General features: G+C 41.0%; 1 protein-coding gene and 1 pseudogene across 2 annotated transcripts in view; one reads left to right on the top strand and one right to left on the bottom strand.

The window, feature by feature from the left end:
• The window catches only part of LOC147012743 (uncharacterized), a 643866-nt pseudogene that overhangs the window by 168586 nt on the left and 459555 nt on the right, over positions 1 to 15725 (bottom strand). The gene's annotated exons all lie outside the window — the stretch shown is intronic.
• The window catches only part of LOC147012746 (nuclear receptor subfamily 5 group A member 2-like), a 196330-nt gene that overhangs the window by 157542 nt on the left and 23063 nt on the right, over positions 1 to 15725 (top strand). Inside the window, exon 6 of the mRNA XM_085853885.1 lies at positions 2088 to 2235. Coding sequence (XP_085710011.1) covers positions 2088 to 2235 — 148 coding nt within the window. The remainder of the gene's footprint in view (positions 1 to 2087; positions 2236 to 15725) is intronic.

Here is a 15725-nt window from a genome sequence, read left to right as displayed (position 1 = left end):
TGTGTGTGTGTGTGTGTGTGTGTGTGTGTGTGTGTGTGTCCAGTCCATAATTTTTTCATCATCTGAGTTTTTTTTTCATAAAATTTTAAACCCATTTTTATTATGAGAATAAATTATGATATTATTATTATGAAAATATTATGAGAAGATAAATTAATAATTGGGTCAAAATGTCAAAGGCAAAGTCCCAGAAAGTAAAAATAACCCTTATTAGCCTGACCTCCACTGTGCAGAGTTAGACGGCTGGGTTTTTAAAATTGCTTCTGTATTTCTTTATTAGCCCGTCCATTGCGCAGCTGGCAACAGGGTTTTGTTTGCCGTTTGAGCTTTTATAATAAAATATTCAACAAATCTCCATGATGATGATATGGAGAACAATAATTAATAAATTTTACTTTTTTTCTATTTATTTTGGTCAGATTTAGGTCGAATACAAAGCGGATGCGGACGGCCTTTGTATTTTGAGATGCTTTTTAGTTTCTATTATTTGCATTGTTATTAAAATTATTATTACAATACCTTATGTTGTATCTAAGCTGCGATCACTCCCATTATCATGCCCCTCCCTTTGATTTTTTTTATTTACTTATGTTATGATAATTTCAGGAGTAATACTATAACAACACCCAACCTGGGAAAACAATGTGTCACCCGCATTGTGCAGCTGTTGTTCCAAATTATTTCCTGTTGATAAACTTATATTCTGATACTGCAAGTGTTTTAAAGGGAAATTAACCTCAAATTTCAAAAAACTGCTTCATTATTTGATGATTATTGAGTTTTTCACTTCACATCCTTACAATAATAACAAAAAAATGTACTATCAAACATTAAAGCAACTCATTGAACATCCCAGTCATTTCTGTTGTGGCAGCCATATTTTGTCCATGATAAAACATGACGACATCTCCATGAATTTCTGGGGAAATTACTGAGCTTGCATTTTCTATGTAATTCTATGTTTATACATATAACGATGCAAGTAACAAAAAATTCAGATCGAGTAATTCTCAGTTTTTGAAATTTGAGTACGATTGCTTTTCTTTACATACGAAATGTGCATTTTTATCATGTTGCTTTAAATTACCCACAGCATAATCCATGATTTAGGGAAATATTGCTGTTGGACCTCAAGCAAAATATTGTGTAAAATACTTTCAACCTTAGTTTAAAGAGATTTCAGTAACTCTGCAGTTTCCAGATATCTTATTCAACTCTGCTGGAAAAGAGAGATAATGACAAGTTGGAATGAATAATTTTGCAGACCATGTAATGCAGGACTTTCAAATTTGGCCAGAGTTCCAGGACACAATTGAAGCTTACTTTCTCAAAAGTGATAACATGACACATATTAAAAAAAAAAAAAATATATATATATATATATATATATATATATATATATATATATATATATATATATATATATATATATATATATATATATATATATATATATATACATATATATATATATATATATATATATATGTCTGAATCAAACCCCCAAACAAAGAGGAAGCAAGGCACAAATCGAATCCCATCACAGCGCTTACTACACGGCCTGCCAGCAGCAAGTGTTGCATGCCACACGAGCACATTGTCTCTGCCCTGCTGATCCAGTCAGGAGATTTCAGTTTGCAGCCATGAATATTCAATGCAAGCAAAGAAGCACACTCACTCGATGACACGATGTTGATGTCATGCACATGAATTACACCAACACATCACCTGCAAACTAGGAGGCATCCATATGGTACTCAAGCCTTAGCAGACTGAGATTAAAGCCTATGGTCATGAATAGAGGAAAACAGACATGTCGATCTAGATGTCACCCTCGTTGTGGGCTCATCAGGCCATAGTCAAACATTCAACAATGAATGATAAAACAAAAATACTCAAAGTATATACTTAAAGAAATTTAATGATATCTTCAAGGATGATTGGCAAATTTCCACACTCTTCTATAGACAAATGTACAGTAGTTACATTACAACATTTTACAATCAGGTAAAGCACTGCACAGTACTTGTTTGCATTTTCATTACTGGATCACATTCACACATCATTGGCTTTTCCTACCTACTCAGGTGGAGTTGTCAGTGATTGGCAGCCAAGCTGGTCCCTCACTGGCAGGACTTGTTGCCCGATCCCAAGAGCTGGTGTCTCGACTCCTTTCTTTGCACCTTGACCGCCGGGAATTTGTTTGTCTCAAATTCCTGCTTCTTTTCAGCCCAGGTTTGCTCTTTCCTTTGCAAAATCCTTCATATTCCCTCATCAGGGGGGCTAGTTGTGGGTTACCTGGTCCTTCTGGGCACAGAATACCCAGAGGTATCACAAATTTATATGGGATTCAAATGAATTTGAATTTAAACTCATCATTGGTGAGAAGCCTTGCACAATGTTCTGTAATTATATTTCACTCAAATAGTGAACAATCATTGTTTATCAGTCACAGATAAGAGGCAATGTGGTGTTACAAGAAACCTATTCATTGACTAATTCTGATTTGCATTAAAGTACACCGCATGAGTCAGCAAATGTATTTTACTCTTATCTTGGGCTATGGAATTTCACTCATCATCCCTCCCACACCATTACATATCAAGCTTATGACTGAATAATACAATATCTTATCATGAAAACATTTGTTGATCCTTGCATACTCGAACACAATGAATGCGACAAACGTCTTTTGACATTGTACTCTCATTCATTGAGGGTTCAATCGTAGATTTTGCTTTCTCTAAGTCTACATTATGATGTAATTGAACTTTCTTGCATGAAACTCAAAAGCTTTTGCTGTATGAAAGCTGCAATTCAGTCTCTTTATATTACCTTCCCCCCACCCCCAATCCCCCACCCTCTCACCACTTCCTTTCCATTTTTGTATTACTTGGACCCCTCGGGATCAAGTAGTCCGAAATATACAGGTCCTTGGAGAGCCGTAACTAGGAAATTCGTAACCTCAAGCATCACCCAGACTAAATTATATATCTTGTAGAAAATTACAAATTTTGACCAGAAATGAACGGGATGATTGCAAGAGGTAACAAATATATCCTTTTTACCGACCCCCGGAGGCCAATACGATTGGAAATGTTTTGACCTTCAAGCTGAGGGTCAGCATGATATCAGGGGTGTTTGGTCGCAGAGGTTACTGGGTAGAAAAAAAAGATTCCATTCATGGGGCTGTGAACTAGAGGCTTGACCTGCCTGACACTGTAAGCAATCTGCGTTGATGGAAATTATTCAAGCAGGAAGAAATCTTTGCCATAAAATACTGCCGTTTAAACTATGAATGTACAAGTACAGCAGAGCGAAAGTTCATTGATAGGTTTTTTTAATCAATACATATATATATATATATATATATATATATATATATATATATATATATATATATATATATATATATATATATATGTGTGTGTGTCTGTGTGTGTGTGTGTGTGTGTGTGTGTGTGTGTGTGTGTGTGTGTGTGTGTGTGTGTGTGTGTGTGTGTGTGTGTATTCAGCCTGACATATATGCAAATGTATATGTGTGTGAATATATATATATATATATATATATATATATATATATATATATATATATATATATGTGTGTGTGTGTGTGTGTGTGTGTGTGTGTGTGTGTGTGTGTGTGTGTGTGTGTGTGTGTGTGTGTGTGTGTGTGTGTGTGTGTGTATTCAGCCTGACATAAATGTATGTGTGTGTGAATATATATATATATATATATATATATATATATATATATATATATATATATATATATATATATATATATATATATATATATATATTATATATATATATATATATATATATATATATATATATGTATGTATATATGTAGCCTGGTGTTGGCGCAGTGGTTGGGGCAGCGGCTTGGGATCCAAAAGGTCCTGAGTTCAAACCCCGTTGGGCCACTGAATTAATACACCAGGGGGTTGACTCAGCCTGTCATCCTTCCGAGGTCGGCGAAATGAGTACCAGTATACTGGGCCGGCGTATACGCCGGTTAAAATAGGTGTACCATATCCTTGTGTCGTAGGAGGCGACCAGGGTTGCGTCAGGAAGGGCATCCGGTGTAAAACATGTGCCAAATCACTATGCGGATCATTCGGATGATCCGCTGTGGCGACCCCGAACGGGAGCAGCTGAAAGGAGAAGAAGAAGATGTATATATGTATATAGATGGATATATAAATATATATATATATATATGTATGTAGATGGATATATATATATGTATGTAGATGGATATATATATATATATATATATATGTGTGTGTGTGTGTGTGTGTGTGTGTGTGTGTGTGTGTGTGTGTGTGTGTGTGTGTGTGTGTGTGTGTGTGTGTGTGTGTGTGTGTGTGTGTGTGTGTGTGTGTGTGTGTGTGTATTCAGCCTGACATATATGTAAATGTATATGTGTGTGAATATATATATATATATATATATATATATGTATGTAGATGGATATATATATATATATATATATATATATATATCTTCTCTTCTTCTTCTTTCGGCTGCTCCCGTTAGGGGTCGCCACAGCGGATCATCCGTTATGATCCGCATAGTGATTTGGCACATGTTTTACGCCGGATGCCCTTCCTGACGCAACCCTGGTCGCCTCTTACGACACAGGGAAATGGTACACCTATTTTAACCGGGGTATACACCGGCCCAGTACACTGGTACTCATTTCGCCGACCTCGGAAGGATGACAGGCTGAGTCAACCCCCTGGTGTATTAATTCAGTGGCCCAACGGGGCTTGAACTCAGGACCTTTTGGAATCCCAAGCCGCTGCCCTAACCACTGCGCCAACACCAGGCTATATATATATATATATATATATATATATATATATATATATATATATATATATATATATATATATATATATATATATATATATATATATATATATATATATATATATATATATATATATATATATATATATATATATATATATATATATATATTGAGTTATGCATCGATAAAGGCCTTACAGACAAAGTAATTCTGATCACTCAAGGCAAATCTTCGAACGACAGAGAATGCCCAGTCTGTAGCCATCTTTGGAAGCCAACTTTGCTCTATGGGTGGTCCAGGATAGGTCATGACTGATGGTGGAGGCTTAGTTGTTCACGAGACGAAATCTCTTTCAGTGGTTAACCATGGAAATAGATAGGTGGGTTAGTTTGACCTTATGAGACTGATTGTTTGAGGTTGTCCAAGATTGAAGCACATTCTTTGGGATTGGAGTGAAAGCTGAATCAAATATTTTTGCAAATGTCTGCAAAAAAGTTTTACATCATAGAGATATAATTTTTTGCTTTCTTTGATCTGGAGTTAACCTGTCTTTACCCTCCTTTGGTATTATGAGCTATGCTTGGGTTGGAGGGGAGGGAGAGGGTGAGTTGTTTTGGTGGATACCCAAAGCCACCCCAACAAGTCAAGGCATGAATTTGGAATTTAGCAAGGGTGCCTATTATAACTTGCCACTCTTCCTTGAAAGACACTGATGGATCTTTCACTTTCTTGCACATTATGAAACAATGCTGCAGGACGTGTTTCCACCTTAATGTCTGGCCATTTGAGAGATAGTACACTCATTGATACAACACTGCTTGTAAAGCACCAGTCTGATCGTTTATAATCTGGTCGACACTAGACAGCTCAGAAACAAGTGCTGTCTGTGTTTGTGTGTGTGTGTGTTTGTGCATATGTGTGCGCGCATGCATGCGCCAGTCAGCCCCAGCTTGTCAGACCAGCTAGGTCCATGGAAGGACAAACAACAACAGAACCGTCAGCTAGATCCATGGAAGGACAAAGCATATCCTGGTGGATTGATGGACCTTTGGTGCACTCAGAGGCCATCACTATACGGAGACTGGCAGAAGTCTCATGGATGGTTCGGATATTAGTCTGGAATTCGGTTGCTGGTAAGATGACAATATTGCTTAATGAGATGGACGGTCAAGTTACTCAAATAGTCTACCTAGTAACTGCAAGGAGGATAGTCAATCGCTTACCTAGTAATTAATACAATTTATCTTTTTGCCAATCTGCAAGCAACCCAAGATTTCATTCCCCTTCAAATTGCTAGTCCAATTTATTAAAGTTCATACGATTTAACTTTGAGGGTCTGAAAGGGCTCAAGTGTGCCTTGTGCATGATTCCCATTCAGAGAGAGAGTTTATAGTTTCGAAATTGAAAAATTGTTGGCAACAAATGCATGGCGCATTAAAGGAACATGCCACTCTAAGCAATGCATTCCAAGGACGCTCGTTTGAGATGGCTGAAAGAATTCCTATTCTTTCACTGCAATTGTAGGCGAGAACCCCTTTGGATGCTCAGTGTGTCGCGAGAATGAAAAGGGCTTCTGCTTTGCCATCGCTGCTTTTTGTTCAAGTTACAGTATGTAGATTGATTGGCTGGCTGTGTGGGCGCCGACAGGCGAGTGAGGGTCGCGTCCAGAATCTGTGTTCAATGGAGCCGCTGCTTTGTGTCGCATGAAGCACGCTTTGTGTGTGCGTAAAGGCAGTATGGCGGATGGACTAGGGGAGAAAAAACACAATTAACTTTATGATGCTCTCAGTGCAAGACAGAATCAGCCTTTAATCGAGTCTGACAGAGGCGAAAACGAAAAAAAATTACAAATTACTGACACATAACTCGTCTCATTCAGCCCGACAAATTGAATTGCTAAGGTGTCTCTGCAGGGCTTGGTTGCAGAAAATAAGGGTTTAATTGGCCGTTAGTCATATAGATCACAACAGTGCCAGCTTTTCCTACATTGGTCATATGTGCGGGGTTGTGGTGGGGGTGGGGGGTTACACCTTGGATTTGTGTACCGATAAGCCATGACCTGTGTGTTCATAGCCATATTTTGTGTGTGTTGTGGTGCTGTTATGTCGGCCTACTTCTTATTAGTCCAATTAATGTGACATTCTCTGATACAAGCCCATGTAATCTTCAGGTCTATGGATGGTGTGAACCGATTTACCTCCACCACTGAAGGTGGAAGGAGGTTATGTATTCACCGCTGTTTGTCTGTTTTGTCTGTTTTGTTTGTCTGTTTGCGAGGAGGGTATTTGAAAACATTATGGACGGATTCAGATGAAACTTCGTGGATAGGTTGGGTGTGTGACAAGGCAAATTGAATCATTTTTGGTGAAAATCCCAATCCAGATCTGGATAGGATCTTCACCATTGAGAGAGAGAGAGGGCCAAAAACCATATACAGCAGGATATCTCAAAATGTTTTGGATTGATTTTAACAAAACTTGGTGGACTAGTTGGGTAGGTGACAACAATAATCTGATTAGATTATGGTTTGGGTCCAGATGCAGATCCAGCCTTTCAGTGGGATACACAACATAAACTGTTCAGCATGGCCGGAGGTATGCGCTCTACCGAGTACCATTTTAGTTTAACCCATACAATGTTAGCCACTATACCTTTTGTCTGTATGGTGTTGGTCCATGTAATTTTAGCCCATATAATATTAGCCTGTGCATTATTATCTGATGTAATGTTAGTCTGTTATATCGTGACTGACCGATGCAATGTTATCCCCCGCTGTCGATCCCACAATCAGTGGCTTGGCTGACTAGCTCGACAATGGTTGACGAACTGAAATTGAGCCTCGTTGATGCGACTCCTCACATAAAGTTATGTCAGACTTGGCTACGCAAAAACAAAATTAATGGGTTTAAAGGCAAGAAATGACCCATCGAGGGGCAAGTCAATGCGGTTTTTATTACTTTGTCAATTTCTTTAAAAAGATGAAGCTTTTTACTGATCATTGGACACTTTAGTCAAATAACAAAAAGTACAAAGTTGCTTTGATTTTTCAGCCACTAACGCCTCATTATTTTAAATCCTATTATAATTAAGACTCCCCCTGCAGGATAGGGGAATGCTTATAGATGTTGTAGGGCTTGTTTCTACAATCAGCAACCCAATTTTAATAGTACCATCGAGTTTCTTCGACCCATAGAAATACTAAACCACCATTTAAGAAAAAACAAATTCTTCGCACACACTCACGTTACGAGCTAGTATATCAATTTCCGAGCGATGTCTCGGAGGTGGCTGGGACTTTCAGAATTCATTTTTCCATCAATGATGTAAATACAAAGTACCTGTGGTTGACATTACGAAAATGGAGCTTGACCTAATTTTTAATTTCATGACCTAATTGTAGACATTTTCACATTTTCCACCATAACTTAACTAAGGGTTGTCCGATCAGAACTAAATTGCCATCTCTAGGTAGCCTAAAGCAAGGCGCATTTATTTTTTTAATTTACGTCATACTCCTCTGGGTTAAAGGTCAACATCTTACACCCCGAAGAGTACAAAACCACCATTTAGGTTTTTCTTCTTTCTTTGGTCTGACAATTTATGAGGGAGGACTTTCGGAATGACATCTTGTATCAATAATGGGAATAAAAAGTAGGTTGATGTAATTTTATTTGACCTTGACCTAATTTTTATGTCATGCACTAATTATAGACATTTAAACATTTTTCACCAAAACTTGACTAAGATTTGTCCAATCCTTGCCCTGACTGCCCTTACTGGATAGTATAGAACAACGTGCATTTACATTTGTTTTACATCATACCCCTCCGAGTTGAAGGTCAAGGTCAAATGGTGGTCTGAAAAAAAAAAAACGTGTTTTTTTTGTCATTGCTCAATCTTGCCAATATGGAATCTCAAAGACCGCTTGGCCTTCCAAGATGTTCTTGCATCATAATAGTGTGTCTGCACTGAGGTTGTGCATCTGATATTTGATTCGTGTCCTTGACCTACTTTGTCCAGATTGTGACATAATTCACAAAAAAACACATTTTTGATCATAACTTAAATCATTGTCCTCCGATTTTCATAAAATTGAGTTTTATGGACTCAATTTTATATTCAATTGCTTATTCATCCATTGGGACCATACTCTGTGCAGAGCATTGGTGCTGCCTAAGCAGTCTCCTTGGCTATTGGACACAATCCTGGACGGGTCACCACTCCGATATAGGATACCAGCAAGCTGGCACTCATTTTGCTGGACCCTGAGTTTTTCATAAAAATTGTAGATGGGGACACATTTTCCTAATTTGCACTCTATCCATAAATGTTGAAGGTCAAGGTCATATTGCGGTCCGAATAAAATATTCCATCATTAGATCGTGGGCCAAGTGCAAGTCGTTGGCAATCGCTTTGAGATCGCAGATATCCAGTTACAAAGTTGTCCTGTTGCATTGTGAGCATCCTAGCTGTTGGCCTCCATGCCTCACTTTCATCAATCAGAGATCCATCCATCCATCCATCCATTGGGACCATACTCTGTTCAGAGCGTTGCTGCTGCCGAAGCAGTCTCCTTGGCTATTGGACACAATCCTGGACAGGTCGCCACTCCGACACAGTATACCAGCATGCTGGTACTCATTTTGCCGACCTCGGAAGGATGACAGGCTGAGTCAACCCCACCTGGTATTAATTCAACAGCTAAGCGGGATTTGAACTGAGGACCCAACGATCTTAAGCCCACCACTCCGGCCATTAAGCCAACACCAGGCATTACCTTTGGAGATCTGCCAAAGATCTGCCAGTTTATGTGCAAAATTGTGTTAATCCAATTGCCAATCAGTGAGAGAGAGAGAGAGAGAGAGAGAGAGAGAGAGAGAGAGAGAGAGACAGAGAGAGACAGAGAGAGACAGAGAGAGAGAGAGAGAGAGAGAGAGAGAGAGAGAGAGAGAGAGAGAGAGAGAGAGAGAGACACAGAGAGACACAGAGAGACACAGAGAGACACAGAGAGACACAGAGAGACACAGAGAGACACAGAGAGACACAGAGAGACACAGAGACACAGACTAGTAACCATTCATTGTGAGTGGAAGGAAGGAAGTTGACCAATATTGGGATTTAAGTGATAAACTGCTTTCATCTGCCTCCTATGCACGATGAAAAACTCATTGAGCCATCATAATCTTTTCAATCTTGCTTGCTCTCCATTTTGCGAATGATGCAGACATGTCCGCCAAAGAAAGGAGTCTCATTGAAATGGGTCACAGGTATATCTTCCTCACTGAATGTGATAGCAATCGTGTATGAAACTGAAAAGTAAAATCAACTAAACAAAACGTTTCTCAAATATAGATGAAGAAATAACTGTCCTCGATGAAGACTGCCACCAAAACGTTGCACTGAAGCATCCTCAGTGTATCAGTTCCTTTTCTAACTTTGAAATTCCCTGATTTCATATTGAGATTCTTCCCTTTCCCTTTGAGATTCCATATTGGCAAGATTGAGCAATGACAAAAAAACACGTTTTTTTTTTTTTAAGACCACCATTTGACCTTGACCTTCAACTCGGAGGGGTATGATGTAAAACAAATGTAAATGGACGTTGTTCTATACTATCCAGTAAGGGCAGTGAGGGCAAGGATTGGACAAATCTTAGTCAAGTTTTGGTGAAAATGTTTAAATGTCTGGAAAGAAAGGGGCAGATAGCTTTACCTCGTTAGGACTCCTTCCAGCTTGTGTAACATAATTGAACTGTTGCCACAACAAACCCAAAGTGCTCATATAATGATATTGTAAAGAAAACCAGAGTTGGTGTCAAAGCCACCCAATGCTCGCCTGTTTATACATTTATCGTTTTTAAAAGACGAGCCTAATAATTAATATTTTTTATAAAGCACTGCAGTGAATTCTATTCCGAATAATTTTAAAGCAATATATGTATTTGTATATTCTAATCAGTAACAAGAGCACAAGTGAGCACAATATACGCCCGAACAAGAAGGTATATACAGAATTGTGCTACTACATGGAAAACAGCATCCTGGTTGCCATGGCAACCACTTTAGATGATGAACGTATGTCGCGACACACCGTCTCCACAGTCTGTACCTATGTACCAAATATGAAACGTGAAAGTTGAAAACTTTGGGAGTTAAGAGTGTGGACAGGAACGGATGGACGGACAGACAGACAGACAGACAGACGGATGGACGACAGGTATCACATAATAGGCCTCAATATATATATATATATATATATATATATATATATATATATATATATCGGGCATATAAAAAATAGTGTGGTAGATAAAAACATTAGAAAGGAAAAAATAACTTGCACCAAAAACTTTGCCATTTTCACGCTCACGCCGGGGGTATCGCTATAGCTCTCTGTGCTAAAGGCGAGCTAAAAATGTATTTTGTTCAGTCGAAAGGAATTTTTTTTTAATATTGAGAGCATATTGTGTAATTTTTTTTAATGTATTCATTGTTTCATTGTTCATTGTTTGGAACTGCGGTGAAGGCTGAAACAATTATCAGGTTACTCTGTGGTTCAAATGACTGTAGAGCTGTTTCGGGGAGGTATAGTATCAGTCAAATTGGAATGCAGTTGTTTTCATTTCGATCATTCCATGATACAAGCAGGGGAAATGAGAAAAATTAAAAGCTTATTTTGTGCAATGAGCTTGCACCGTACGCTTCTGCAGGTCCAGAACACAATGCATTTCTACAGTGACAAAAACCAAGGATAGAATAACACTCCCACCAGTCGTATAGCATGAAAGGTTTCATGTGCAAAAGAGGGAAGAGGGAGGAATTAGTGAAGGTAATTTTAAAATATAAGTTATCTTACAAGGAACTTCGGTGCATGAGGTGGCCCTTATGACTTTGAAGCTAGCACAATGGTGGCAATCCTGTGGTTATTTGTCCATTCTCTATTCTTTTAAATGCTGAACATCAAGCAAGGAACAGCACATACCATTTTTTAAAAAAGTCTTTGGTAGGTCTCGGCCAAGGTTTGAACCACCAACGTTCCAGACTCAGGGTGGATGCTCCAACCATTCTCGGTCAGGATTTGAACCACCAACATTCCAGACTCAGAGTGGACGCTCAAACTATTACACCACAGAGGCTGGTTGTTTAAGTAGGCACTCATGAGAAAAAGTAAAGTAGGCAGGAGAGGGATTATGTAAGTGGTGAGGACAAATCCAAGGAGAAACAGGTCAGTATCAGAGCAATGACAGTTCCCCAGCTCACACTGTGATTATTGCTTATTCATCCATTGGGACCATACTCTGTCTCCTTGGCTATTGGGCACAATCCTGGACGGGTCACCACTCCGATACAGGATACCAGCATGCTGGCACTCATTTTGCCGACCTCAGAAGGATGACAGGCAGAGTCAACCCTACCTGGTATTAATTCAACAGCTGAGCAGGATTTGAACTCAGGATCCTAGGATCGCAGAATCCCAGGATCTCAAGCCCACCACCCCAACCATGAAGCCAACACCAGGCATATTGCTTATGCCACCCGATAAATTTACTTACCAGGTCTACGACAGGGATTTTAATAATGAAAACCACAGGGAAAGGATCCAGCCGAAAAACCAAGAGAGGCCCCTGGTTAAAAAAGAAAATAGAAAAGAAAGACAGGAAAACGTAGGATGGAGTTGCCGCAGATGATTGTCCCAGAGTAAAACAAAAGATGGTGTGAGGGGCTTGAGGGAACTTTGCAGACAAACAAGGAGGGTTCCATATGACACCAACTGTGTAAACTCGCGGCCTCGGAAGGCCTCCCAGAATCCTGTGCTCAGTGTGGCTCCAGTCACAAACTGGCAGAGAAGGGTACCCAAGATTATTCACTAGATGACAGCTGTCGAGTTGGACGTCAAGGGTGTTACAATCCCTGTTGCTGACCCTCGAATCAACTGTGGTCCACCATCGCTTGTGGAAACACGGGCTGCGGTGAACCAGTTGAAACGGGGCAAAACTCCAGGGATCTGTGGCATCCATGCTGAACTTCTCAAGGCTGGTGGAAATGCTGCACTCCTGTCGTTGCATGCAGTTTTGTGCTCTGCCTGGAACACAGGCATCATCCCAACTGACTGGAAGAGGGGCCTTGTTGTCCCTCTCTGGAAAGGGAAGGGTGATCGCCAAGACTGCAACAACTACCGAGGGGTGACGCTGCTCTCAGTGCCGGGCAAGGTCTTTGCTCGGATAATTCTTGATAGGGTTCGCCACCATCTGCTTGAGCACCAGCGTCCAGAGCAGTCAGGCTTTACACCAAAGAGGTCAACGATTGACCGTATCCTTGCTCTTCGTGTCCTCACTGAACGCAGACGAGAGTTTCGGCAGGGGCTGCTTGCAGCCTATGTTGATCTCTGTAAAGCGTTCGATTCAGTGAATCGGGATGTCCTCTGGAGGATTCTTGGTCTTCGTGGGGTGCCACCGAAACTGATCGATCTGATGTCTGAACTCTACTCTGGTACTGAGAGTGCTGTGAAGTGTGGTGGTACCGCCTCTGACTTATTTCCAGTTGTTACTGGAGTTCGTCAGGGATGTGTACTTGCCCCCACACTTTTCAGCACTTGTATGGACTGGATTTTTGGGAGGATGTCGGAGAGATCAAGTTGCGGTGCATCGTTTGGCAATGTCAAGATCTCGGACCTTGATTTTGCAGATGATGCAGTCATCTTTGCGGAGACTTTAGACATCCTCTTGGGGGCCCTCGAGGTGCTGAATGAGGAGTCGGAGCCGTTGGGATTACGGATTTCTTGGGTCAAAACAAAGATCCAGGCTTTCGGTGACATCTTGGATGCTGCTGTCCTGTCTGTGTCTGTTTGTGGTGAGGATGTTGAGGTCGTGGATAGATTCACTTACCTTGGCAGTGATATTCATGTCTCCGCAGGTTGTGAGCCGGAGGTCAATAGACGTCTGGGTCGGGCCTGGGGAGTCATGGATTCACTGGATCATGGGGTGTGGCGCTGCCGGTACCTGTGCGGGAGGACGAAAGTCCGAGTCTTCAGGTCCTTGGTACTTCCAGTCTTGCTCTATGGGTGCGAGACTTGGACTTTGACCAAGGATCTGAGACGGAGACTTAATTCCTTTGGTACCAGGTCTCTTCGGAGAATCCTTGGCTATCGCTGGTCGGATTTTGTGTCCAACGAGCGGTTGCTGAGAGAGACTCGGATGAGATTTGTTACCTGCATAGTCCGTGAGCGTCAGCTGCGGCTGTATGGACATGTGGCTCGTTTTCCTGACGCTGATCCTGCTCACCAGATTCTCTCAGCGAGGGAGTCTCATGAGTGGAGGAGGCCAGTGGGCCGACCACGTGCCTCATGGTTGCAGCAGGTTGACCATCATCTCAAGGAGATGGGGATGGGCCTGGCATCTGCCTGGGGGATGGCCAGACGGAGGCCCCTGGAGTACCGGCGGAAAGTGGACGCAGCGACGTGCTGTTCTGGCACATGCTCCCATACCTGACCTGACCTGACCTGTGTAAACTCGCGGCCTCGGAAGGCCTCCCAGAATCCTGTGCTCAGTGTGGCTCCAGTCACAAACTGGCAGAGAAGGGTACCCAAGATTATTCACTAGACGATGAGGCAGCCTCCCAGGGCACTGCACATGTGTTCAGACCTCTTGCTTTCTCACTCTGATGGAACCCTCGAGCAGGCAATGCAGAATCAGGAATGCAACCTGTAAGGCAGAAATAACCCCCAAAAAACTACAACCCCCCCCCCCCCAATCCAGCTGCCTGCCCCAAGAGCTTGCAACAGATCCAATGTTCGGCTAAAGGAAGGGACAGGTGGTGGTACCACCCTGACCACCAACGAGCAGCCTACCCCCTAAGGTGCATTAATACTTATACAATATTTATGAAAAATAAACATTGTGTTTAAAACCTTTTGAAATTTTTTTTTTTTAATTTAACGAGGAAGTGGTGCACCGCTAAGTCATTGCTGATGTACACTGATTTTTAGTTTCTCCAATGATGTTTAGAAAGCTTCATGGAATGCAATCATCAGGCATCTCCCAGCCAAATCGGTATCTGAACAATCGGTCCTTCAACATGGCGATGTCCCAGCACAAACCACAATGTCTGTGCGCCAGTTTCTGTCCAAGTGTGGCAGTACAACCTCAGTTGTAACGTCTTCCGTCGTGCAAACATTGACGATAATTGAAATTGCACTTACAACAAGGTATTTTGATGACAAGGTGTCCAGAAAGATGACAATCACAGACATTTTCAGAAATTACAAGAACAGTGAGATGATTTAATCTGTTCAGGATGAAAGAATGCACCTTTAAAGGGGACAACTGCCAATAGTCACTTGGTATTGTTATACTTTATATAAAAAAGTACTTTAACAACAATGATTGTCCCACCAAGTGGAGGTTAATAATCCCACAGTATCCTTTGCTAGAGTACCTGTACATATCAATTAGCACAAGTGACCTTGTACTATTTTCAGTAGCTTACTGATCTAAAGTCACCACTGCAGCTCTAATGAGTTAAATGAATTTCAAGACTTTCCGAATAAATTAGAACTGTTATAAATGGTATTCGGAATGCATCAGTAAGGTTGGGGTGGGGTGGGAGAGGTGGTGGTGTGAGAAGCAGATTTGTGCACCCGTTTTGCCTAAGGGCCACTGCATGGATTACCTATTGCTAGCTCAATCGTGCACATGGCTTCCAATGAATTATTAATGAAAGTTGGAGTTAAACCACTGATGGAGATGTTGCTAAATCGATTGCTTGGTGGCAGCAACTTCAGCCCTAATGCCCTGTAGCAGAAGTGCAGAGAAGCTCAGATTGCTACTCAAGTTGTTTCTCCCTGTTTGCCCTCCGGACCAAATCGTACGCACCCAGACTGTGACACCATTAGCTGAAACTGCTTA

This window comes from Eptatretus burgeri, chromosome 14, assembly GCF_056783735.1.
Source record: "Eptatretus burgeri isolate ZD-2024b chromosome 14, Ebu_testis_v1, whole genome shotgun sequence".
NCBI classification, from domain to species: domain Eukaryota; kingdom Metazoa; phylum Chordata; class Myxini; order Myxiniformes; family Myxinidae; genus Eptatretus; species Eptatretus burgeri.
Note: the sequence above shows the minus strand (reverse complement) of the source record. Positions and strands in the feature narration are given on the sequence as shown.